At 39.3% G+C, this 23,892-nt stretch overlaps 1 protein-coding gene and 1 long non-coding RNA gene across 2 annotated transcripts in view; one reads left to right on the top strand and one right to left on the bottom strand.

Annotated features, from left to right (window-relative positions):
• The window catches only part of UPF3A (UPF3A regulator of nonsense mediated mRNA decay), a 48,624-nt gene extending 34,799 nt beyond the window's left edge, over window positions 1-13,825 (top strand). Inside the window, 4 exon segments of the mRNA XM_077134963.1 lie at window positions 5,078-5,238; window positions 9,965-10,037; window positions 10,039-10,204; window positions 13,628-13,825. Of these exon segments, the coding sequence (XP_076991078.1) occupies window positions 5,078-5,238; window positions 9,965-10,037; window positions 10,039-10,204; window positions 13,628-13,704 (477 nt within the window). The 3' untranslated portion in view covers window positions 13,705-13,825.
• Window positions 13,826-17,928: 4,103 nt separating this feature from the next.
• On the bottom strand, window positions 17,929-23,160 carry LOC143661765 (uncharacterized). Its single transcript, XR_013164813.1, has 3 exons — window positions 22,861-23,160; window positions 22,210-22,382; window positions 17,929-18,307 (listed from the first exon to the last, which is right to left on the bottom strand). It is a non-coding gene; the product is annotated as an uncharacterized LOC143661765 (long non-coding RNA).
• Window positions 23,161-23,892: the final 732 nt, after the last annotated feature.

The following is a 23,892-nucleotide window of genomic DNA, read 5'->3' as shown; positions in this document are numbered from 1 at the left end:
AGTTGTCTATCATGAGCTGAGGTATTGTTTGACCCACTAAGCCATAAAGTTGGGTATGCACAGCAGCACTCCATCGTAAAATAGAAATGGTATATATGAGATAGGGCCAGAGCAGGTCCTGAATGCACAAGTAAGTTACATGAGGAAGTGGCCCAAATGCCCATGGTCTGCACTCCTGCCACATTACCTTCTCCTTCCCAGGCCAGAGCTATATGGCCTCTTGGGGAGTTCCTTATAGTGAATTGACTGAGGAAGGCAAAACTCAGGCCAGGTTTACAGATGGTTCTGCACAATATGCAGGTACCACCTGGAAGTGGACAGCTGCAGCACTATGATGCCTTTCCGGGATGTCCCTGGAGTACAGTGATGAGGAGAAATCCTCCCAGTGGGCAGAACTTTGAGCAGTGCACCTGGTTGTTCATTTTGCTTGGAAGGAGAACTGCCCAGAGGTGCATTTGTATACTGACTGATGTGCTGTTGCTGATGGCTTGCCTGGATGATCAGGGACTTGGAAAGAGTATACTTGGAAAATTGGTGACAAAAACATCTGGGGAAACAGGTTTGTGAATAGACCTTTCTGAGTGGGCTAAAAACATGAAGATATTTGTGTCCAATGTGAACTCGCACCAAAGGATGACTTCAGCAGAGGAAGGTTTTAAGAATCAAGTGGATAAGATGACCCATTCTGTGGATACCAATCAGCCTCTTTCCCCAGCAACTCCTGTCATTTCCCAATGGGCTCATAAACAAAGTGGTCACAGTGGCAGGGATGGAGGTTATGCATGGGCTCAGCAACATGGACTTCCACTTACCAAGGCTGGCCTCACTGCAGCCACTGCCGAGTGCCCAATCTGCCAGCAGCAAAAACCCACACTCAGCCCCCGATATGGCACCATTCCCTGAGGTGTTTAGCCGCTACATGGTGGCAGGTTGATTACATTGGACCAGTACCATCATGGAAGGGGTAGGTGATTTGTTCTCACTAGAATAGACACATACTCTAGATATGGGTTTGCTTTCCCTGCATGCAGTGCTTCTGCCAAAACTACCATATGTGGACTTACAGAGTGCATTATCTATCGTCCACACAGCATTGCTTCTGATCAAGGAACCCACTTCCCAGCAAATGAAATGCGGGATGGGCACATGTTCATGGAATTCTCTGGTTTTACCATGTTCCCTATCATCCAGAGGCAGCTGGATTGATAGAATGGTGGAATGGCCTTTTGAAAACTCAATTACTGTGCCAACTAGGTGGCAATTCCTTGCAGGGCTGGGTTGATGTTCTCCAGGAGGCTGTGTATGCTCTGAATCAGTGTCCACTGTATGGTGCTGTTTCTCCCATAGCCAGAATCCATGGGTCCAGGAAGCAAGGGGTAGAAATGGGAGTGGCATCACTCACTATTACACCTAGTGATCCACTAGGACATTTTTTACTTCCTGTCCCTAAAACCTTGATCTCTGATGGTCTAGAGGTTTTAGTTTCAGAAAGGGGAGTGCTTCCATCAGGAGAAACAACAATGATTCCATTGAACTGGAATCTAAGACTGCCACCTGGTCACTTTGGGCTACTTATGCCTCTGGATCAACAAGTCAAGGAAGGGATTCCTATATGCCCTATGATTAAAATCAAAGGAAAATTGCAACATCCCAATCCAGGCAGGACTAGCAATGGCTCTGAAACTTCAGGAATGAAAGTTTGAATCACCTACTAGGCAAAGAACCATGGCCAGCTGAAGTGCTTGCTGAGGGTGAAGGAAACATGGAATGGGTAGTGGAAGAAGGTAGTGATAAATATAAACTATGACCACATGATTAGTTACAGAAATGAGGGCTGTAATGGTATAAATATTGCTTCCTTGCTTTGTAATTAGTATCTATGTATTAATACATAAATCAGATATCTTTGTTTTCCTCTTTATTTTATCCCCTTTATCATGATATAAGCTGGGTTTTTTCATGTTATAGTATTTAAGTTATATCAAGTTTAAGAGTGAATATTACCCAAGGACTTGCACCCTATTCTGGAGAGATTTAATGCATTTCCAGTTGTACACAGGACAGTTGAGTATTGTTAGGCAAGGAAAGAAACCTGTCTGTTACTGTTTTCTGTTTAGAGATTAAGTATGGTTTAAGGTGATGTGTATAGCTGCCAAGTTGGCAAGGGGTGGACTGTCATGGTCAGGTTCGTGTGTCAAGTTTGCCAGGTGGTGCTGCCCAGTTCTCTGGTTGGGCAAGCACTGGTCTGTCTGTTATTATGAGAACATTTCATATATTTAAATCATGACCACTTTGGCAGCATCCACAAGGGGTCTTTTGCAATGAGTGACACTTAATCTAATCACTGGAAGGCTTTTAAGGAGGACTCAAAAGCGACAATCACTCTTCCTGCTTCAGCCATCCAGGCCCTCCTGAGAGTTCATTGTGGACCTTCACTGAAGCTGCCAACTCGTGGCCAGCCCTACAGATCTTGGATTCTTACATCCCCACAGTTGCCCAGCCAGCCTCTCCTGAGAATTTGTTGTGGACCTTCACTGAAGCTGCCAGCTCATGGCCAGCCCTACAGAACTTAGACTCTATATCCCCGCAGTTATGTGAGACACTTTTGTAAATTTTATATTTACAGATATCTCCTGCTGATTCTGTTCTCTCTAGAGAACCCTAGCTAATACACAACCCAATTACAAAATGGTCAAAAGACTTAAATAGACATTTCTCAAAAAAAAAAAAGATATACAAATGGCCAAAAAGCACATGAACAGATGGCATCATTAGCCATTAGGGAATTGCATAGTAAAACCACAATGAGGTACCATTACACACCCATTCGAATGGCTAGATTAAAAAAATATGTAGAAAATAACTGTTGTTATAGAGCTGTGGGTGAATAGGGACACTCATTCATTGTTGGTGGGAGTGTAAAATGGTAGAACTGCTGTGGAAAACAGTTTGGTTAAGTATAGAATTATCATGTGACCTGGCAATCCCACTTCTTGTTACATAACTCCCAAAAATTGAAAACAGGGACTTGAATAGGTATTTTCACACCGATATTCATAGTGACATTATTCATAATTACCAAGAGATGGAGGAAACTAAGGTGCCCATCAACAGTGAATGGATAAACAAATATGGTTCATACGTACAATGGAATATTGTTCAGCCATAAAAGGGACTGAAGTTCTGATGCAACAACATGGTGAACCTTGAAGACATGTTGAATGAAGTAAGCCAGACAGAAAAGGACAAATATTATATGACTTCACTGGTAGGAAATAGTCAGAATAAGGTGATTATTTTGAACTCAGGGAGTCAGAATCTGGATAACAGATTGCCAGGGGCCAGGGTAGGGGCAGAGAGTGGGGAGTTAATGCTTATTTGTTTTTCTCTGGGGTGAGAGGTGGATTTTTTCAGTGAATGGTGATCATGGTTGTATTCACATTGTGACTATATTTGAAAGTGATTAAGAGGGAAATTTTTCAGATGTGTATATGTTACTAGAATAAAAGTTAAAAAATATCATAGGACTGTAAGACACAATGAACCCTCTTATAATGTGTGAACTAAATTTAATTGTATCATTATAATGATATTGTTTCATCAGTTAGTAACAAAGGTACCACACTAATTCAAAGTGTTAATAATAGGGAAACTGTGTAAGGGGAGTACAGAAGAACCCTATATTTTCTGTGTGATTTTTCTATGAACTTACAAGTTCTCTAATAAAAAACTTAAGAAAAAAATATGTAAGTTCAGGATTTTTCATTTAGAATAAAAGATATCAAAACCTTTAAACACTTCAAAAAAGAGGAAAGGTCAGGTTCAAATCTGGTAAAATGAAGTGTTGGTGGCAAATTTTACCTTGGTGACTGTGAGTAATCCGTGATATTATGATTAATAAACAGGACTAACATATGAAATTTAGACATCTGACCCCTTATTAGCTGTGCTCAACTTCAGGACCTCTGACTTATGAATCATTTGGAGATTTAAATTTAAAAAAAAACCACAACTGGAAAATAAAATCTGTGGAGAACTGCCAAAACAATTTATATTAATAGCCCAAAGATGGAGAGGCAGAGGGATGTCATTATAGCTAATTTTAACAAGAACAAACAGTATGGTATAAAGATAACAACCCAGCTGGTTTTTATTTTCCTTTGTTATGAGAAAGCTAAAACTAAGCAACGAATTTAGTTGAACTTAGTTGAAATAAGTCAGATCACCAAAATTACACATAAAATTCCTGAATATATACATCGTGGGCTATAGAGTACATTATCTAAAGAAGTTGTGTGATCTTCATGAAGTGCCTTTAAAATAGTCGGGTGTGTGCTTGTGTGTGTGTATGTGTAACTATGTTATCCATCTGCAGAATAAGCAAAGAAGTCTGGAAGAGTCAACAATAGACTGTTTGCAGCCCTTGGCTCTCAAGAGTGTGGGCAAAGCTCAGAAGGCCTACTGCCTGCTTCAGCTTTATCTCCTATCTTGTTCCCCTGGTTCATTCTCCAGATTCTCTCGCCATCTTTGTTTTTCCTTAAATACGTTAGGCTGGTTTTACCGCATGCCGCTTTGTGTCTGCTTCCCTCTGCAGGGAACTTTCTCCCCACAGTTACTCATGGGTGGCTCCTCTTCATTATTCTGCTCTCAGTTCACATGTTACCTCCTCAGAGAGGCTATTCCTGATCTTCTAGCTAAAACAGTGCTCCTCTTCCCCTCACCCCAGCTTTCTTTATCCCTTTATTCTGCTTTATTATATGTTCACAGCATTTAAATTTACCTGACATGATCTTGGATCATCGTGTACATTTGATTTTGTAACTTTCTTTCATTCATTAATGAGAATCTCTTTCCATCACCTTAACTATTCCACATCATTTTTCTTAACTATAAAATATTTCGTTGACTGAATGTTCCACTATTTAACCAAAAGGTTGTTCATTGCATCTTTAACTGACATTTTTAGGGCTGTTCAAACATTTGGGCTCCATAGTGTATCTGTTTAATTAAATATTTTATTAAACAACTTCTTTCATATGTTCTTAAAGTGCTTTTTACTAACATTATAATTTCTCAGCTTCTTAAGAAACCCGAAAAGGGAGAGGAAACAACTACAGAGAAACCAAAAGAAAGAGGAGAGGAAATTAATATTGGAGATGGAAAATGGGAAAAATTCCCTTGCTGTACAGTCATAAAATCCAAGCCCTTAGAAATCTCACTGAAGGAGCTCAAGGAAAAGTGAGTCATGGTTTTGTTTTTATGATCACATTAAATATTAAAAGATTATTAACAAGCCAGATTCACATATCCTTTGTCAACATGAGTACTTATATTTCATTTTATCCTTGGAATTCAAGGATTTTTGCCAGTATTTCCTTATACATTTTTGCTTTTGTTACTTATCACTCAGGCCAGAAACTTAGTAAACTCATTCCGTCTGCAGTCTCAAATCTGTCTAAAAAATCCTTATATATATTCTCCCATCCCTCAAGGGACTTTGCCAATACTTTTTGATAATCTGCTTAATATACTCTGGGATGTAACCAGGCATTACATTAAGGTATACAGGATTAAAGGCCTTCATTCTTATTCTGGGCTCCCTATGATTGGATTGTTTAAATGATGTATCCAGACAGTTTGAGTTAGATTATGTGCTACAGGAAATTTAGGTTCTGGACAAAATAAACCTTTCTTCCTTAGTCTCAAAGAGTAGATGAGGTTCTAAAATATAGACAGTGTCTTCCATACCCCTGTGTTCTGAATTACCTTAATCCCAACCTGATCAGCTTCATTCTTATCTCTAAATACCAGGTTATACATGTATAAAACAGCCTCTCAAAATCCAGAAATAATAAATATCACTGCAGACCAAATGTGACTGCTATAACAGCTTACAGTCTAGGCCCCTGTTTTCTTAGAAGCATTTTCTAAGTGAGACCATTCAATATTTGCTCTTTTGTTTCTGGCTTATTTTGCCTTACCAAATGTCCCACAGGTTCATTCACCATGTAACATTCCTCACAACTTCATTCTTTTTTGTAGCAGCACAATATTCAATCATATGTATATACCATCATTCACCAATCTACTTCTCACTCAGTGCATCCTTTAGCCACCTGTATTCATTAGGCATCATGTATAATGTCCAAAGCCAACAATCCGTCAACCCTCTCAATTTTAGATAATTTCATTGTTCCCAGGAGAAAGAGAACCAATAAATATAACCTCACCAAAGAAAAAATCAAAACCTCCCCTTAACTCTTGTCCCTCCCCCCATTATTTGCCCCTGGAGTTGCTGTCGTACTGTTGATGTTTTCTGTTAAACACAGTACATAGCATGCAATGGCAGTTTCCCCTCTATATCCCGAATTTATGCACTCTTTGTACAAGATTCATACGTTTGAAGTAGTTTATGCAAGAACTTCTATTTGTAGTGTTAATCAGTGGGACACATGGGTCTATACAACTGCTTTCAATCATGTTCACCTTCAATTTGGTGATATTACTTAGACCCACTAGTGAACCACCTTCACTCCTATCTATTCCCTTACTAGAGTTCAACCTCATTAGGTAACCGTTCACCCATCTCTAGCTTCTATGTATCTCTAAGTCCCCTATATTCTATATTATAAGCCTCTGATTTTACCTTTACCATGGTCATAAAAGTGGAAGCATGCAGTATCTATCTTTTTGTGTCTGGCTTATTTCAGTCAACATTATGTCCTCAAGGCTCATCCATCTTGTCATATGCTTCAGGATGTCATTTTGTCTTACTGATGCATAATATTCCATCGTATGTATATACCACATTTTGTTGATCTACTCATCTGTTAATGGGCATTTGGTTTGTTTCCATCTTCTGGTGATTGTGAATAACGTTTTGAAAAACATCAGTGTGTAAATGTTTGTGTTCTTGCTTCCAGCTCTTCCGGGTATATACTGAGTAAGTGCTATTGCTGGGTCATAGGGCAATTTGATATTTAGTTTCCTAAAAAACCGCCAGTCTCCCATAGTGGCTGCACCATTATACATTCCCACCAGCTGAACATAAGTGTCCCAGTTTCTCTACATCCTCTCCAACATTTATAGTTTTCTGTTTGTTTAATAGCAGCCATTCTTATAGGTGTGAGGTGGTATCTCATTGTAGTCTTGATCTGCATTTCCCTTATAGCTAATGAAAATAAGCATCTTTTTGTGTGCTTTTGAGCCATCTGTATTTGCTCTTCAGAAAAATACCTTTAAATATCTTTAGCCCATTTTATAATTGGGTTGTTTGTTCTTTTATTGTTGAGTTGTATGATTTCTTTATGTATACAAGATATCAAATCTTTGTTCAATGTGTGATTCACAAATATTTTCTCCCATTGGGTTGGCTGCCTCTTCACCTTTTTTGACAAAGTCTTTTAAGGCACAAAAGCATTTGATTTTGAGGAGTTCCCACATATCCATTTTTTCTTTTGTTGCTGTGTTTTGGGTGTAAAGTTTAGGAAGCTACCTCCTATTACTAGGTCTTGAAGGTGTTTCCCTACATTTTCTTCTAGGAGCTTTAAGGTACTAGTTCAGAATGTTTGTTTGTAACCTGACTGTTCTAGTTTGCTAGCTGCCAGAATGCAACACACCAGAGACGGATTGGCTTTTAATAAAAGGGGATTTATTTTGTTGGTTCTTCAGAGGAAAGGCAGCTAACTTTCCACTGAGGTTCTTTCTTACGTGGAAGGCACAGGATGGTCTCTGCTGGTCTTCTCTCCAGGCCCCTGGGTTCCAACAACTTTCCCCGGGGTGATTTCTTTCTCCATCTCCAAGGGCCCGGGCTGAGCTGCAAGTGCTGAGATGAGGAATGCCAAGCTGCTAGACTGTGCTACATTGCGTTCTCTCATTTAAGCACAAGCCAATTAAGTTAAACGTCACTCACTGCAGCAGACACGCCTCCTAGCCGACTGCGGATGTAATTAGCAACAGATGAGATTCACCTACCATTGGCTCATGTCCACAGCAACAGAACTAGGTGCTTTCACCTGGCCAAGTTGACAACTGAATCTAACTACCACACTGACATTTCTTATATTTAGGTATTTGATCCAATTTGAGTTAATTTTTGTATAGAGTGTAAGGTAAGGGTCTTCTTTCATTCTTTTGTCTGTTGATATCCAGTTCTCCCGTGCCCATTTATTGAAAAGACTATTTTGTCTCAGTTCACTGGATTTGGAGGCCTCGTGGAAGATGAGTTGACCGTAGATGTGATGGTCTATTTCTGCACTCTTGCTTCGATTCCTTTGGTCAGTACTTCTGTCTTTGTGCCAGTACCGTGCTGTTTTGACCACTGGGGCTTTATAGTACGTTTTAAAATCAGGAAGCGTTAATCCTCCTACTTGGTTCTTCTTTTTTAGGATGTTTTTAGCTATTTGCAGTCTCTTTCCCATTTGGGTTAATTTGGTAACTAGCTTTTCCAAGTCTTCCATCTAGGTTGTTGGAATTTTGAATGCTAGTGTGTTGAATCTATAGATCAGTTTGGGTAGAATTGACATCTTAACTATATTTAACCTTCCTATCCATGAGCAGGAAATGTCTTTCCACCTAAGAAAGAGAATTATTTTAAGTACTGTAATTCTTTTGTTCAAGTTGTTATGCATCTCCTCCAGCTATTATAAATTGACCAATACCTACTGATCCTGGGTGTTCTGCTTATCCTCCCCTCTGTCCTTGCTGAATGTCCATAGGCATATTGTTCTGTCTCTTTGCTCAGTCATGACATCCGACTCCAGTAGGGCTTATCTGTGAAAGGGAAAGCCTCAGCAGTCTCCTCCCTTCAGGCCCCATAGAGACCAGCCAGCTGCTTATCAGGAGGGAGCACTCCTGCTCTCTGTTCCTCAAGGTTTGGTCACTAACCCCACACATGCAGGCTGGAGCTGCCCTTTGTCAAGGGTTGTAGACTCTCCAGGAACCTCGGTACTGTCATCCTCACCACAGGGCGCCTGCCCACTCCCTGTTTCTGGAGTACCAAGTATGTCCCGGTCCCCAGGCCTGCTCTACTCAGAAGAGATGATAGAAGTGGAGTTTTATACAGGAGAGTAGGTGGCAAGGTCATGTAATTAGCCTGCCTTTTTTTCCCCCTTTTTTTGGAGTTTTGGTTTATTGGTTTGTTTATAAAATTGATTTATACAAGATTATCAAATCCATGATTTTTTAGTACTATGGTTTATGGTGAGGATGTTTGTTTGTTACAGCAGAGCCTATTTTTATCTTTCTGGCATGAATGCATACTATGCTTGTAGATCCAACATTGTCCCCTCTAATTTTGCCACTTCTGATACATGGATGAGTCTCAGATGGCATGAAAGACCTATTGGCTGTCGTATTCCCTCTCTATATAGCTAAGAGAGGAAAAAGACTTAGAACTAAATGAGCTAAGCTGTCATTTGTTTATTTACTAATTTAATATTTTTCTAAATGTATAATTAACCTGGCATTATTACATTGTAATTATTTTGGCTATGTCTGCAGCAGAAACTAAGCTAGTCAATACCAGCTCTCTCCTATCTTTGGATGTGCTTATAGGTGCTGTCATACCCTAGATGTATGCTCTTGGGAAAGTTACTTGACCCCTTTGTGTCTCTTTTTCTTTATCTGTTAGAAAAAGGCCGGGAAGGAGTGGGTTATGTTTACTTGGCAGGTTCTTGAGAATTAGAAAAATATGTATATAAAGTGCCTTAGCATAATTCCTATTACATATCTGTCGTTCAAGTATAACAGTAAATACTATTATTGTTTTTACTATTTATTTATCTTCTTAGTAGTCTTTTTTATAGAATACCTGCTTTGTGCCCATTGCTGTGCAAACTCTGGCAATGTGATGTTGAGCAAGAATGTATTCTCTGCCGTTTGGGAACTCACATCTAGACAGGAAGACAAGTAATCAACAAAGCAATTTACATAAGCCCTACTAATAATTTGTATTGAATCACAGGTCACAAAATGACAGTGGTAAAGAACAAAGGGATATGGAGAGAAGATTTCAAGAAAAAGAATTTGAAACGCAAAAGATATCACTTGGATGATGGTAGAAAGCATAGAATTCACTTTGACTTTGACAAGTTTTTGAGAAAGAATGAAGATGAGCTGAAATGGGGGAAAGGATTCATCCCAGACAGAGGGAAGAAAAGGAACCAGAACTGCAGCTGCACTGTGGAGGCAGGAGAGAAACTGGGTAAAGAGGAGAAGTGTGATGCCTTGGCATCCAAAAAGGAGCACATGAGAAATAAGTTTCTTTTATTCATTTAGGATAATATTTCATTAATCTACACTAAAAGTATGACCTATACTTCTGCAGTCTTATAATGGCTTTTTCCAAAACAACAATTTTTTTTAATTAAACCAAAAAAGAAAAATCTATATAGGTATCTTGAGGTATAGGATAGCACACTCTGATAACATGAGGTTCTGAATCTTACTTAGAGCATTTCCTTAGGGAGCATAAGTTTTGATGTTGCCAGCCTTTACTTTGAATAGTTATTTTTGTTCACTTAGTGGACATCAAGCCCTTAAAGTCAAATCCTAAAATGAAACCAGCCATCATCTTTTCTCAGAGAATCTAAGTTATTTTTCAGCAAGGAAAAAAAAAAAAACTAGAACATTATACCATTTGCTTGAGAAGAAATAATGGCAAAATTTCAAAGTTGACCCCTGAGGCAGTAAGGAAATACTAATGACATTTCCAGGGAGCTTTCTTTTACATTATTAACCTATTCTGGTTATTAATGAGTGATCGAATGGCTCATAAACTTCCATAGGTTATATCTCCACAGTGAGGAAGCAGGCAGGATTGGCGTATCTACAGCCCATGAATTGCCTCAGTGCTCTGGTAGACAGAGTACCCCAAGGACCTCCCCTGAGCACTGGCGAGCATATGGCAAGTACAGTCGATGGACTGTGAAACATGAACTCTTAGAACATTGACTGGAGATAAGTGTCCAGAATTCATGCAAGAATAGTTGTCTAACTCTTATTTTTACACCTGAAAGCGATGGCTAGGGATGGCTCCATAGCAGAATTCAAAGATAATCCTAATACGTATGTTTAGCTCAAAAAGCACAAATAAGTAGACTGAGCTTCATCTCCTTTTATTTACTTTTCTAGGAGACATAGAACCTAGGAGAGAAGGAGGGAGAACAAAAAATGATATGGAATATTCCCAAATCAGATAATCAGCCCCAAAAGAATTAATTTGATTAGGTAATAGTTGGCTACATTATTTTTAAAGTCAAAACCAGCCAAAGTGCATGACAGAAATGTTCTATGGCTAGGATTTCTAAAAGTATTTTCTTACTGGATGAAAAATATCCTGTGACAAGACCCGAACAGGTGTCTTTTCAGTCATCGTAAATTCTCATTTATACTGATCTCCACATCTTCCCTTCATGTCTTGTTCTCACTTCAGAAGAATTAAATAACTAATGCAAAATATTAGCCTGTCCCAAACAAACAGCTTTTCTTTCAGAAGTTTGAAGTTAATATTTATTCCGATGACCTTTCCCCAGAGGAACCTTATAAATGATATATAAGTTAATAAATCGGTCTCCATTTCTCTCCCCTTTTAGCTCCAGGCACTCTACCATTTGCTTCCCTGTCCCATCCAGCAGCCAGGTCTAGTTGGGGGCTCCTGTCATCCACTTCCTAGAGCTGAGTGAACCAGGGGGCCAGTTCACAACCACCTGCCTCTTTTCCCAACTCTGTAACCCTTGGCAACCACCAGGATGTTCTCCTTATTTTTGTTTGTGTCATTTCAAGAATAATACATGATGGAACCATTCAGAATATGACCTTTGAATTAGGCTTTTCTCACTCAACCTAATACCCACGTTGTTGCATGCATCAATGGTGTTGATTTCTCAATGCTTCCAGGAAAGGCAAGGCTGAAATCCAAAGAACAAGCATCTTGTCTTCACCCTTGACTCATCACATCTATATTGATCCAGAGATTTCTGTAGTCACCTTAACCTCAGGTTACATAAGTACTGCCGTATTTCTTTTTGGTGGGGGATTTGTTTGTATGAATACTTGTTTATCAACTGCCTATTAGTATAAGTAGTCATTGTAGCAGTAGAATAAGTGAATGATTTGGGTGGAAACTCCAGGTGTTTCTCCTCTCAGTTAGATCTAGGAATCATATAGTGGTAACGAGAGTGCTTTGTACGTAACAGCTCCTTTCTTAGCAGGTCTGAATAATAAGCACAAGGTAGGTTATAATGACTTTTAGAATCAGCTTTTGGACCTAATATATAATCACAAATGTTAGTGAAAAGCAGAACTGTGCATGTTGTCCTCTGGCAAAAGAGCAGCTGTTTGACAGTCCCCTGTAGCAGGTGACATCCTCATCTCTGCCCTGCACAAAGGGACTCAGATTCTTCAAGGACCTGCCTAGCTCTCTCCCACTCTTCTCATTGGCAGGGTTTATACGTAAGGAGAGGGAAAATTAAGTTAAACCTCCTCTTCCCCTGCGCTCCCACCTCAAGCAAAAGCAATCCTACCCACACATGGTGGCCTGCTGGGGGGCCTACACACACACACATACACCTATGATACAGGAATAGGTAAAGACCAGCTAGGGAAAATCCCCAAGAAAGCAGGTAGGACATGTCCACCTATGTTATGCAGATCCTTTTGGCCTACAGAAGGTGGCCATTGAAAGGATGCTGGTACCACCTTCCTGCCTGCACCCAGACAGGGAAGGAAGAGGGCATCTAGGCAAGGCTCTTCCTCAGTGGGCTCTAAGTTTCCCTGAACTGATGCCAGAGGGCAGAGGGTTTGTCTTCCTCCTTCACTTCTCTCCTTCAGTGCTGGCGCTCATGATAAAGCTGAGCAGCTTCTCCAAGAGAGAAAGAGTTGTTCTTGTCATTGCTGGTCCCGACCTTCAGAATGACTCTCCCCTTCCCTGCAGTCACTGCCCCTGCCGTGAAGCAACTGCATTTTACCGTCCTTGATCCAATCAACATTTTTATTCCCCCACTTCCAAGAATTCAGTAAGATGATGGGGATAGTATTTTCTGTAAAGGGAACAGTTCACAGTTTCAGTGTTACATGGTAGACAGACCATCCACACGGAAATTTATTACTGAGGTGATCCACTGTTTTAGCTCAAAGATCTAAAAAGCCATCTCTCTGAGAGTCTGTGTCCAATTTTGTTTCAGACCCCACATCCACCTTGTATGGTGGAACCTGAAGGACTGAAATAGGTATGAGTATTTCAGTTTTACTCTCTCAAAGTGGGAGGGAAAATCCCACCCAGTCACTGAATGCCCTGATTGTGCCTGGCACACAGTATTCTTGGTAGAAACAATAACATTTTCCCACATACCAATTTTTTCTTTCTTTCAAGTTATTTTAAATATTAACTATCCTTTTTTTCATAATTTTTTTTTCTTTTTTGCCTCAAGAAGCCTGGTTTCTGAGATAAAGCTGTGAAAGGGGCTGATTTTTAGCTGTAAGATTGATCTTCATTAGACATTTAGTGTCAACAGGCCCTAGAAATGCAAAGTGATATGACACCAAACCCACAGATTGATCCCTCCTGAAGTGCTGGTTTAGGAGCTTGTTTCCCTTGGGAGGCTAACTCTGCTTGTCTCTCCTCCAGGATTGTCCAGCTGTGCAGTTATACCAGCCAGGAGCTCGCGTCCGAGCATGTATGGATTCCACAAGCCAGATCTGTGAGGAGAGCTGTGATGGGAGAAAGTCTGAGGCAGAAAATCTGCCGGGAGCTGGTTCTGAGAAGAGCGAAGAGGCAGAGTAAACCACGTGCAGGCAAAGTTGGTGACGTGTATGAACTTAAGTTCAGTTTTCCAGAGACTAGCAAGGGTATTGCTGAAATCTATAAATTGCCCTGAAATATAAAATGTCAGATAAATTAACCTTTACTTAGAAATATAGAGGAGTGGCCTATAGGCATCTAGAAACCACTCCTAAGAAAGAATTATTATTTTTTTTTAATTCAGAATTTTCGTAGATTTTCCCATTCCTGATATAAACTGGTATTTATCATTTAGCCAAACAAAGGAAATGATCTTCTTAGGAAAATAGGAAAGTGTGACCAAAACAGGGAAGACGGTTAGTACTGTATCCATGTGAGTTCTGAGGCACTTTAAATATCTTGTAGGAATAACTTGTGCTTGTCTTACACATGTACAAGCATGTGGTCTGTCGGAATCTGTGTCTGATTGTGCTTTTCCTTAGTTTTACATGAGCCATAGTCAGGGAAGCGAGCGATTCTCATTTCATGATACCTTTGTAATTCAGCCACTTTTGTGCCTTCAGTTATTAGCATTTCTCAAGTTTTATTATATTTTAGAATAGTCCCTCTAACAGGAACCCTACCACTAGATAAAATCCAACAGCTTTAAATTATTGCCATTTAAGCAATGTGGTCACTGAGTATGAAAAACAGTTTTATAGTCTTTGATTGGTGTGCTCACATTATATACCCATTAAGGTATAAGGATTTGCCTAAGTTAGCATAAATGTCATCATTTGGGGACACAGATAACCTAGGTGTGGCATCAAGTATCTTTCTTTAGTCTGAAACAGATTTCTTTTTAAATAACTTACTATATCTGTCTGAAAATGTACTTCTCCTTTTAGAGAAATTTTTAAAAATTTCTTTTTAAATAACTTACTGTATCTGTCTGAAACTATGTTTCTCCTTTTAGAGAAATTTTTAAATATTCCTGCATTTTTGACACTGTGCTTTGCACCTTTTATTAAATAAAAAACTTTGTTGCTATGGATTCTTAAGTTCAGTTATGGTACTTCTCCTACATTAAATTTTACATAATCAAATATTGCTTTTTAAAATGTAGCTTTAATTATCTGAGTATTTTGCTTATTATAGTCATTCTGTGTTATTTATTAATTATTAAATGTTTCTATTTATCAAAACCTAAGAATTAGTCTTTATCATTAAAAACGATTCATGATTGTTAGACATATGGTCAGTGCCAGATAGGTGGCATAGCTGTACGCCTAACTCCTGCTTCTGAGTTCTAAGAATTTGGAGTAGGGAGAGAGAAGGTCTTGCTATGAATTGAGCGAGTATCATGTGACCCAATCTGGACCAACCTGGGCTATCAAAGGATAACCTTTTCTGTAAAGGGCTGTTTTAGTTTCCTAACTACTAAAACTACCATGCAGTGGATTGGCTTAAATAACAGGAATTTATTGACTCACAGTTTTGAGGCGAGGAGAAGTCTGAAAGGCATTACTCTATCCAAGAAGACTGGTGTTCTGGGGATGGCTGACAGCGATCCTTGCCCCTTGGGTTTTCTGCCGCATGGCACATTCTCCTTTCTTTCCTGGGTTCCGTTGACTTCCAGCTCTGGCTGTTCCCCATCATTGCTTCTCCCTCTCTCCCTCTCTCTCTCTCTCTCCCTCTCTCCCTCTCTCCCTCTCTCCCTCTCTCCCTCTCTCCCTCTCTCCCTCTCTCTCTCCTCTCTCTCTCTCTCTCTCTCTCTCTCTCTCTCTCGTCTCTTTCTGTCTTCCTCTGTCTCTCTGTGTCTGTCTCTTTCTTTCTGTCTCTCTCTGTCTCTCTGTATTGCTCACTTTGTCTTTCTGTCTCTATCTCTTTCCCCATTGCTCTCTCTCTCTGCCTCTGCCTCTCTGTCTCTGTCTCTGTCTCTCTCTCTCTCTGTCTCTCTCTCTCTCTCTCTCTCTCTCTCTCTCTCTCTCTCACTCTCTTTCACTCTGCCTTTAAAAGACTCCAGTTATCCAGATTAAAACCTGGCCTGACTCAGGTGGACAACACCTTAACTGAAGTAACATCTCAAAGAGGTCTTATTTACAGTAGGTTCACACCCACAGGACGTTGGGACCTGAGCATATCTTTTGTGGGGGGGCATGATTCAATCCCAAAGACCATACGGTCTCAGTTGCAGCTACTAAACTCTGCCTTTGGAGCATGAAAACAGCTATAGATAGGACATAAATGAAAGGGTATGATTGTGTTCCAACAAAACATTACTTACAAAAACAGGGTGGCCATCCATACTTGGCCCATGGACCCTAGTTTGCTGACCCCTGGTTAGGGTATGGACTGGAGTGGACCTCCCAAATAGTGAGCTTGCTTGTTGTCTTACCGGACTACACATTTTGGCTTTGATCTAGAGATCTGTGGACTCAAGAGTCAGGGACATGTAAAGCTGTTCCTAAACATCCGCCATCTTTTGATTCTGTTCATTTGTCAGCTTCTTTGTGTTGAGTGCCTCATCTTCCCTGGCAGTCACTGCTCTCATTTTCAGAAATGGTTATTTAAAACAGCGGTTCTCAGACTTCATGTCCGCAGGGCCTCTGTACATTCCTTACAGACAACCCCAAAGAGCTTTTGTTTATCTTTTGGGTTATATCTACTGATATTTGCTTTTTTTTTTGATATTAAAACAGAAATGTTTAAAACACAAGACTATATAAACACACATTCCATTTAGCTGCCAGAGTGATGTCATGTAGCCTCTAGAAAACTCCACAGTGCATTCATGAAAAAATTTAAAAGGCAAATAATGTCTTAGTATTAATATAAAAATAGTTTTGACCTCGAACACTCCCTGAAAAAGCCCCTGCGACCTCTTCCTAGAGATTCCCAGAACACACATCGAGAACCACTGGTTTAAAACAACAAAACATTTTTATGGTGGTTTACTTTTTTATAAAATACTTCCATATACATTTCTCGATTTGGATTTAAGATTGACCAGACATCACACACATCGTCTCCTTTTTATAAATGTGGAAACAGGTTTAAAGATGTCTAACAACTTGTGGCTTAAAAGATCAGAAAGCTATTCACATCCTTGCAGAGTTTGTATTGCCAATTACAGAAAAAAACTTTTGAGTTTATCATATATCTAAGAAATGGTACCAAAAAAAGTAAAGGAAATAATTTCCTTCACATGGGAACTAGCCCACTAGAATTAAAATGCACAATTTTGAGGCAGGGCTAAAGTTGTGGCATGACCAAGAGGCTGGTTGTGGATTGGCCCCAGTTTTTTAGACTTTTAATAATTCTTTTGCAAAGCTTTCCTTGGATATTTTCTTGTGATTCTCATTTTTGGATTCCAGTCTTTGGCTTTACCCAACTACTTAGTGGTTTTAATAATTATATTCTACATATGTACATAGCAAGAGAGAGACATTTGAGATAATTAATAGTCTTTTGATTGCTCAGAGCCTTGCTAGTAAATAGTAAATATGAAATGACTGGAGTGATTTTTCAAATCTGATATGCAATAGGCACCTTGAAAAATACTGTCTTTGAAAACAAGTTTTCTCTTGCTTAATAAAGTACTTATTGAGCAATCTTCTCCCATTTCATATATTTCAGGGCAGTCAGACACTTTGTGCAAGATGAAATAATTCATGGGAAAATAGGTTCCATATTTTAATTTTAGCAAAGCTTAGTAAATGTTTGTTGCTACCATTTATTATTGCAGCAAGGACATACCCAACATTTGGGAAGGGGTATCGTCCTCCCCACAAAGTGGAGCGCACATCGCCAATCTCTCCTGCCCCTCTAGTTACCACTAAGGTGAAAGTACAAGACTGTTTTCCAGTGGCTCACTGACTATTTAATCACCATATTTCTTCTGAAATGAACGAATTGTACACACTTAGGGACCCAAGATGTAGAAGATAATTATTAGCTTTGTGTCACTTTGTAAGAAAGGATTTTTTCCCTCTCTGTTATTTTGGTGTTTTAACTTAACTTTGGTGAAAAAAAAATGGGCTTTACCTCATTCATTAGAAGTAGATATAACCATCTACACTATAAGCAGATTTATTTTCTATCCTATTCTTTCAATCTTTAAAATTAAGGCCAAGTCCTAAAAATCAGAGATCAAAATGGAGAATCAACTAGATAGTTGATCTATCTGATTTGTGTTACTAGCCAATTAATAGCCAAAAACAGAAAAATGGAAGAAACAGAAGTTTATTTACTGAACAATATTTTTGTCTTAAAGAGGTTTCTCTTTAAAAAATATAAATTATCCTACTTAAACCTATCAGGTAATTGTTTCTACCCTGTCTCAGATATAGGCAAAATCTAAAGTAATAATTGTTATATGAAAATTCAATTTCATTTTTCATATTGTTGCTCCAATTAAGTTTAGAAAAATGCAGTCTTTCTTCTCTGTGTGGGCTTCTGATGGGCTGCATTTTGGTGGAAAGCCAGCAGTTTCTTGTAAATTGTTATCCCTGTTTTCTTTGCATCAAAAGCATGTTTATCTTGTAAAATTCTGAATTCCTCCCAGAATTCTTCACTGTTGCACATCTAAAAGAAAAATAACTTCATAAGTGACCTGGTATCACAAAAGGGATAAATGAAAGCTATCTTGGTCAATTTCAGCACCAGCAGTTTACCGCCTAGAAGGAATGGTATTTTTCAATGATAAGAATATTTTTAGGAGAATAATTTTAAATTGCCATCATGGTAGAAAAGTTAAAGTGTCATGTTGATAGCAGTATGTTTACTTAGAATTATCCCTGTGACATGTCCATGAAGCAGTTGTTTCCTACATAACAACTGTGACCATACTTTTCTGAACCATAAAAATGAAACAAATGATAAAACAGAGGATTCTTATGCCACTTTGTGATATGAGGGCTGATGTAGGAGACGCTGTTTGGACACGAAATGCTCGAATTTCTAGGCTATCTTAATGGATTATAGAAACCGTAATAGAGCATATTTAAAATCAGCCTTGTCCCAGAAAATCTGAGGGCTAAGAGTGAGCAAGATATTAACAGGAATGTAACATTGGCAGATGGAAACCTGTGGTAATGACTGCTTCTTACTCCTAGCTTGTCAGCCTCATCTCCATTGGATCATTTCTTCGAGCATTCAAACATGATTTGTTACAAAGAAAACTTCTTAGGCAAAATTGCCATATCTATCGAAATATAAAAAGGGAATATCCTTAAACCCAGCATTTGAACTCCTAATATGACCTCCTATAGCAAGACATATACACATATAAAAGTGGGCACACTGGATTTTCATTACAGTCATGTTTGTAACAGGAAAAATGGAAACAGCTCAAACGTATATCAGTGGGGAATAGTTAAGTTATAGACCCATTATATGGAATATTGACATTAAAATGTCTGCAATATATTATGAAGTTAAAGTATAAAATATGCTTTAAATCTTTAAAATGTTTAGAGATGCATGTAGAATATTTGCATGTGCCTAGAAAATATCTGGATGTGTACCAATTAGCTTACAGTGGTTAACTATGGAGAATAGGTTGCAGGAGTACATGTATTTAAATATACATTTTCAAACCTTCTTAACCCCACCTATCCCCTAATTCTTGTCCCTTCTCTCTCCTTCTTCACCCATTCTTTAAAGTGTTGTTCTTTGCAGTACCTCTGCTCACTCACCTCCTCCACTCACTCCTCTACCCAGGCACACACTAAGTCTCAGTGGTCTTCATATCCGTATGTCCTCTTCCTCCTATGGGGCCTCTCAGCAGCGCCCAGCACGTCTACCTCCCTCCCCTTCATGTCAGCAAAACCACAAGGCATCAAAATGCCTGAGTCCCACTCCACCTTCTTTCCCTAGTGATTTTATACATTCTTATGGCTCTAAATACCACCCCTGTGCCCGCATCTGTCAAAGTATGTTTACAGTGCTGGTTTATCTTTTAACTTCTGGATCCAAATCCTCAGCTCTATACTCAGCCATCATTACTTGGATACCTCACAGGCATCTAAAGTTAAAATGTCCAATACTGAATTCTTCTGTCCCATGCTACCACCGGCTACCTCCCCTGCAGAATATCTCCCTCAGTTTTCCTCATCTGAGAACATGGCATCCCCATTTTTTTCTGCTGCTCATGCCCGAAAGGAGCACAAACATTTCCACTGTTCCCATCATCGCTCCCCAGGACCACTGCAGACACCTGCTACTCTTCTGGTGTCCCCAGTCCTGTCCTCCTGCAGTCCGTTTCCACACGGTCACAGGTATCATGCCAACGTCCCTCCTGCACTCAGGTAAAAGATCAGAGCCTAAAAGCCCTATGTGCGCCAACCTCACCTGCGTCTCCAGCCTTATCACACAGGCTGTCCCCCTCAATCTGGTCACACAAGCCATTCACATCCAGGGAAGCTCCATTCTCTTCCCACCGCCCAGCAATCACAGGCTGTGCCCCTGCAGAGAAGACCACCGGTCTTTACCTGGCTAACACCTAATGGGTGTATATGTCACTCCCTCACAGTGACCTTCCTTTGTTACCCAGAACCCCCCATGACCAGCTTTCCTGGTTTCTCGCGTGTGTGTTTTGTTTTGTTTTGCTTTCTTAAACTTTTCATTTTGAAATAGTATCAAATTTGCAGAACAGCTGCACACATAATACAAACCCCATACAGAGGATCCCAACACAACTCCCCCCAGATACCCAGATCCACCAATTGTAACATTTTGTCACATTTGCCATAGTATTCTGTCCATCCATCTGTCCATCTGTCTATATCTGTTTTCTAATATTTGAGAGAAGGCTATATAGAAAATGCTTCTTGAACACATAATAGTTCCATGTATATTTCTCAAGAAGGAGGATATGCACTTATGCAGCCACCCCAAGTACATTATCAAGTTCAAGAAATTTAGCATTGATATAAAGTTTACAGCCTATATTCCAGTTTTTCATATGTCCCAATAATGTCCTTTTGAGTTGTTTCTCCTCCTTTATTAGATCCAGTCCAGGACCAAGTGTTGTCATTTAATTGTCATTATCCCTTGAGTTGTTCTTTTCTAAAAGAAATTGTGGAAACATGCATGCAATGTAAACCTTCCCATCTCAGCCACCCCTGAGCATACCATTCAATGGGACTGATGACAACTGCAGTGCTGCACTTCCCTCACCACGACTCATCCATTACTAGAACTTTCCCACCACCCCAAACAGAAACTCTACACACATTATGCTCAACATCCCAAATCTGTAACAATCTACAACAATCTCGTTTGATTTGGTACCAACTTAACATACACAAACTATATTCCTAAACCCCTCTGTCTCTTGACCTTTATTTCTTGTCACAAATTTCATCTTTGTACATTGAGTCCAAAACCATTGATTTCTCATAACTTTTTAAAAATGTTTTTTGATTGTTAAATATAACATATATACAAAGAAAAGAAAGAGAAAGCAATAATATTCAAGGTACATTTCAACAAGTAGTTACAGAATAGACTTCTCATAACTGTTTATGCATTTTCATTTTAGATCCTTCATTCAGTAAAAAGTGGAGGTACAAACCTAAGCTACAATAGTACTTATACTTTATATTTACCCATGTCACCTCTATCAGAGGTCTTTATTTTTTTTCATGTGGCTTCAATCGGTTGTCTAGTGTCCTTTCTAAGTTGGTTGTGAAGCCACACAGACTCATAATGAAATAGCTTTAAAACTATACAAGCTTTTAAAGAAAATGTTGGCAGGAAGTATACCAAATGTAAAAACAATTGAAGGAAGATATGATTACAGGTGATTTTTAGTTATTCCTTTTCCTGGGGTTTCTTTCTAATTTTGAACAATGATTATGTACAAAAAAAAGTTGATGAACACTGTTCTCTTTCCAAATGAATTCAAAATTCAGGTATTACCAAATAAGCACAAATGCCTAAAATAATATGTCTAAACCAGTGAATTTGAAAACTTAATTCAAACTAAGGTCTCCAGGGCTCGTTGATAATCTTGCCAACATGCTTGTAGCAGGCACTGGAGGAGGCCTGTGTGCAGGAATTCCTATGCAATCTTTTTTTTTTTAATTTGCTCAAGTTCAAGTATGAGTCAAAATTATGTTAGTATGTTTTTTAGCATTCTCTTTAATATTTGGCATTGTTTTTACATCCATTTGACTTGAAAGGCAGCATAAATGACCTACCCTTGCCTATGACCCTCACTGAGCTTATTTTACAAATGACTTTAATTTTTTCACCCTAAGTAAAAAAAAAAAACAACTGCATCATTCTTTCCACTTTTGCTACTATTCCCTCTGGAGAGGTAAATTAACCAGTTCCACAGATCATAGGTAGAATTTTTTTATTATTGCCCAAATCCAATACTTATCATTATATGAAGTCCATTTTCTAAATTCATTTATACATCATTCTCTTTCCCTTCAAAATCACTATCAGCAAAAAATATATATATTTTAAGGCCTTACCTTTTGGAATTTTTTACAGGTTTTTGACAATTGTCCAATATCATCCAAGTCCAGAAAAGAGAAGATCTGTATGATGATGTTGTCAGGCAAGCGAACCAACAAATCAAATTTTCCACGACACAGATTCAAAGAATAATCCAGCACTTCTTTACCAAACACTTTCTGTACTTGCCCTAAATATCAGTGAGAGAGTGAGAGAGACCGGGTTAAAACTTGCAAACTTGCCGCCACCCATCCTCAAAATATATATTTGATTTTTTTTTCCTACATGGGCAGATCCAGGAATCAAACCCAGGCAAGAATTCTGCCTGCTGAGCCACCATCACAACCACCCTATATATTTTATTTTAAATGCACATATACCCTGTGCTTTTTCACAGTGGTGTATGTCTCTTTAAAATTAAATGATAGTCCCACTGAAAAGAATGATTTCTTTCTTTACCAAGCATACCATTCAATAGGACTGATGACAATTGTAGTGCTGCACTTCCCTCACCACGACTCATCCATTACTAGAACTTTCCCACCATCCCAAACAGTGTGCATAAATCTCAAAATAATCATACTAAATGAAAAAAAATCCAGCCCCCCCAAAAAAAGTACATAACGCATGATTCCATTTATAGAAAATTCTACAAAATGTAAACTGACCTACAGTGACAGAAAGTAGACAAGCAGCTGACTGAGGAGAGAGTGAAGAAGGGCAGGAGGGGTTAAAAGGCATGCAGGCATTCACAGGGTAGATGGATATGTTCATTATTTTAACTGTGGTGAGGTGTCATAGGTGTATATATATCTCTCTCTCAAAACTCATCGAACTTCACACTTTAGACGTGTGCAATTTATTATTTGTTTTTTAAGAGAGACAGAAGTTAGATAGTTCTCCTCGTCTCTGATATTCTTGGAGGTAAGCTGGAATACACAGACGCTAAGATTCTCCCTCATGCTTCCTTTACGACATCTCTTAGGTGTGTCCCTTTCTATTCTCACAGCCACCAGTGCTGTCCGAGCCCTCCCACCCCATCGTTAGCCCTCCTCTCGGTTCTAAGTACCTCTCCAGCCTCATCATCCCATCATCCAGTGCCTCCAAAGGAAACTCTCCGTAGGTTCACACATGCTGGCTCCCAACTCAAGTTCTTTGAAACAAATCCCAGACATTGTATCATTCCACCTGTAAATACGTCAGTAGTAATCATTCAGTTTTTCATTTGTATCTCTGTGCTATTTATTCAGCTTCATGTTCTCCAAATATCCTAGCTGTAACAACAAGGCTGAGTACATGAGAAAAGCTTCACAGTCAGCCCTGATTTGTGTTAAATTATCAGACCCTTACACCGCTCTCAAAAAGGGTCAAAGCGTTGGAGGAATTTATGAACATCTCTTCTCCCATTTACTAGAACGATTCTAGGGCAACTTCCACAGTAAGTCCAGGATAGCTCAGGCTAGGTTCAAATGCCGTCTCTTCTGTTGCCTTCAATTCTTAGGGTGCAAGTGACTCAACTCCAGACTTTTTAGTTGTAACTTTAAATCCAGTCCTCTGGTCCGTATCTCGTATCTCGCCTGTCGGGGTTTCCTGAGAGATGTGTGCGCCCTGGGCGGGGGGCAGCAGCCGCGCAGACAGAAGCACCGAGCACTGGCCCCAGTCGCCGGACTCCGGAGTGCGCGCTGCTTGCGGCGCGGTGA

Source organism: Tamandua tetradactyla, chromosome 17 (genome assembly GCF_023851605.1).
Source record: "Tamandua tetradactyla isolate mTamTet1 chromosome 17, mTamTet1.pri, whole genome shotgun sequence".
NCBI classification, from domain to species: Eukaryota; Metazoa; Chordata; class Mammalia; order Pilosa; family Myrmecophagidae; genus Tamandua; species Tamandua tetradactyla.
The sequence above is the reverse complement of the archived record's forward strand: the minus strand, read 5'-3'. Positions and strand labels throughout refer to the sequence as shown.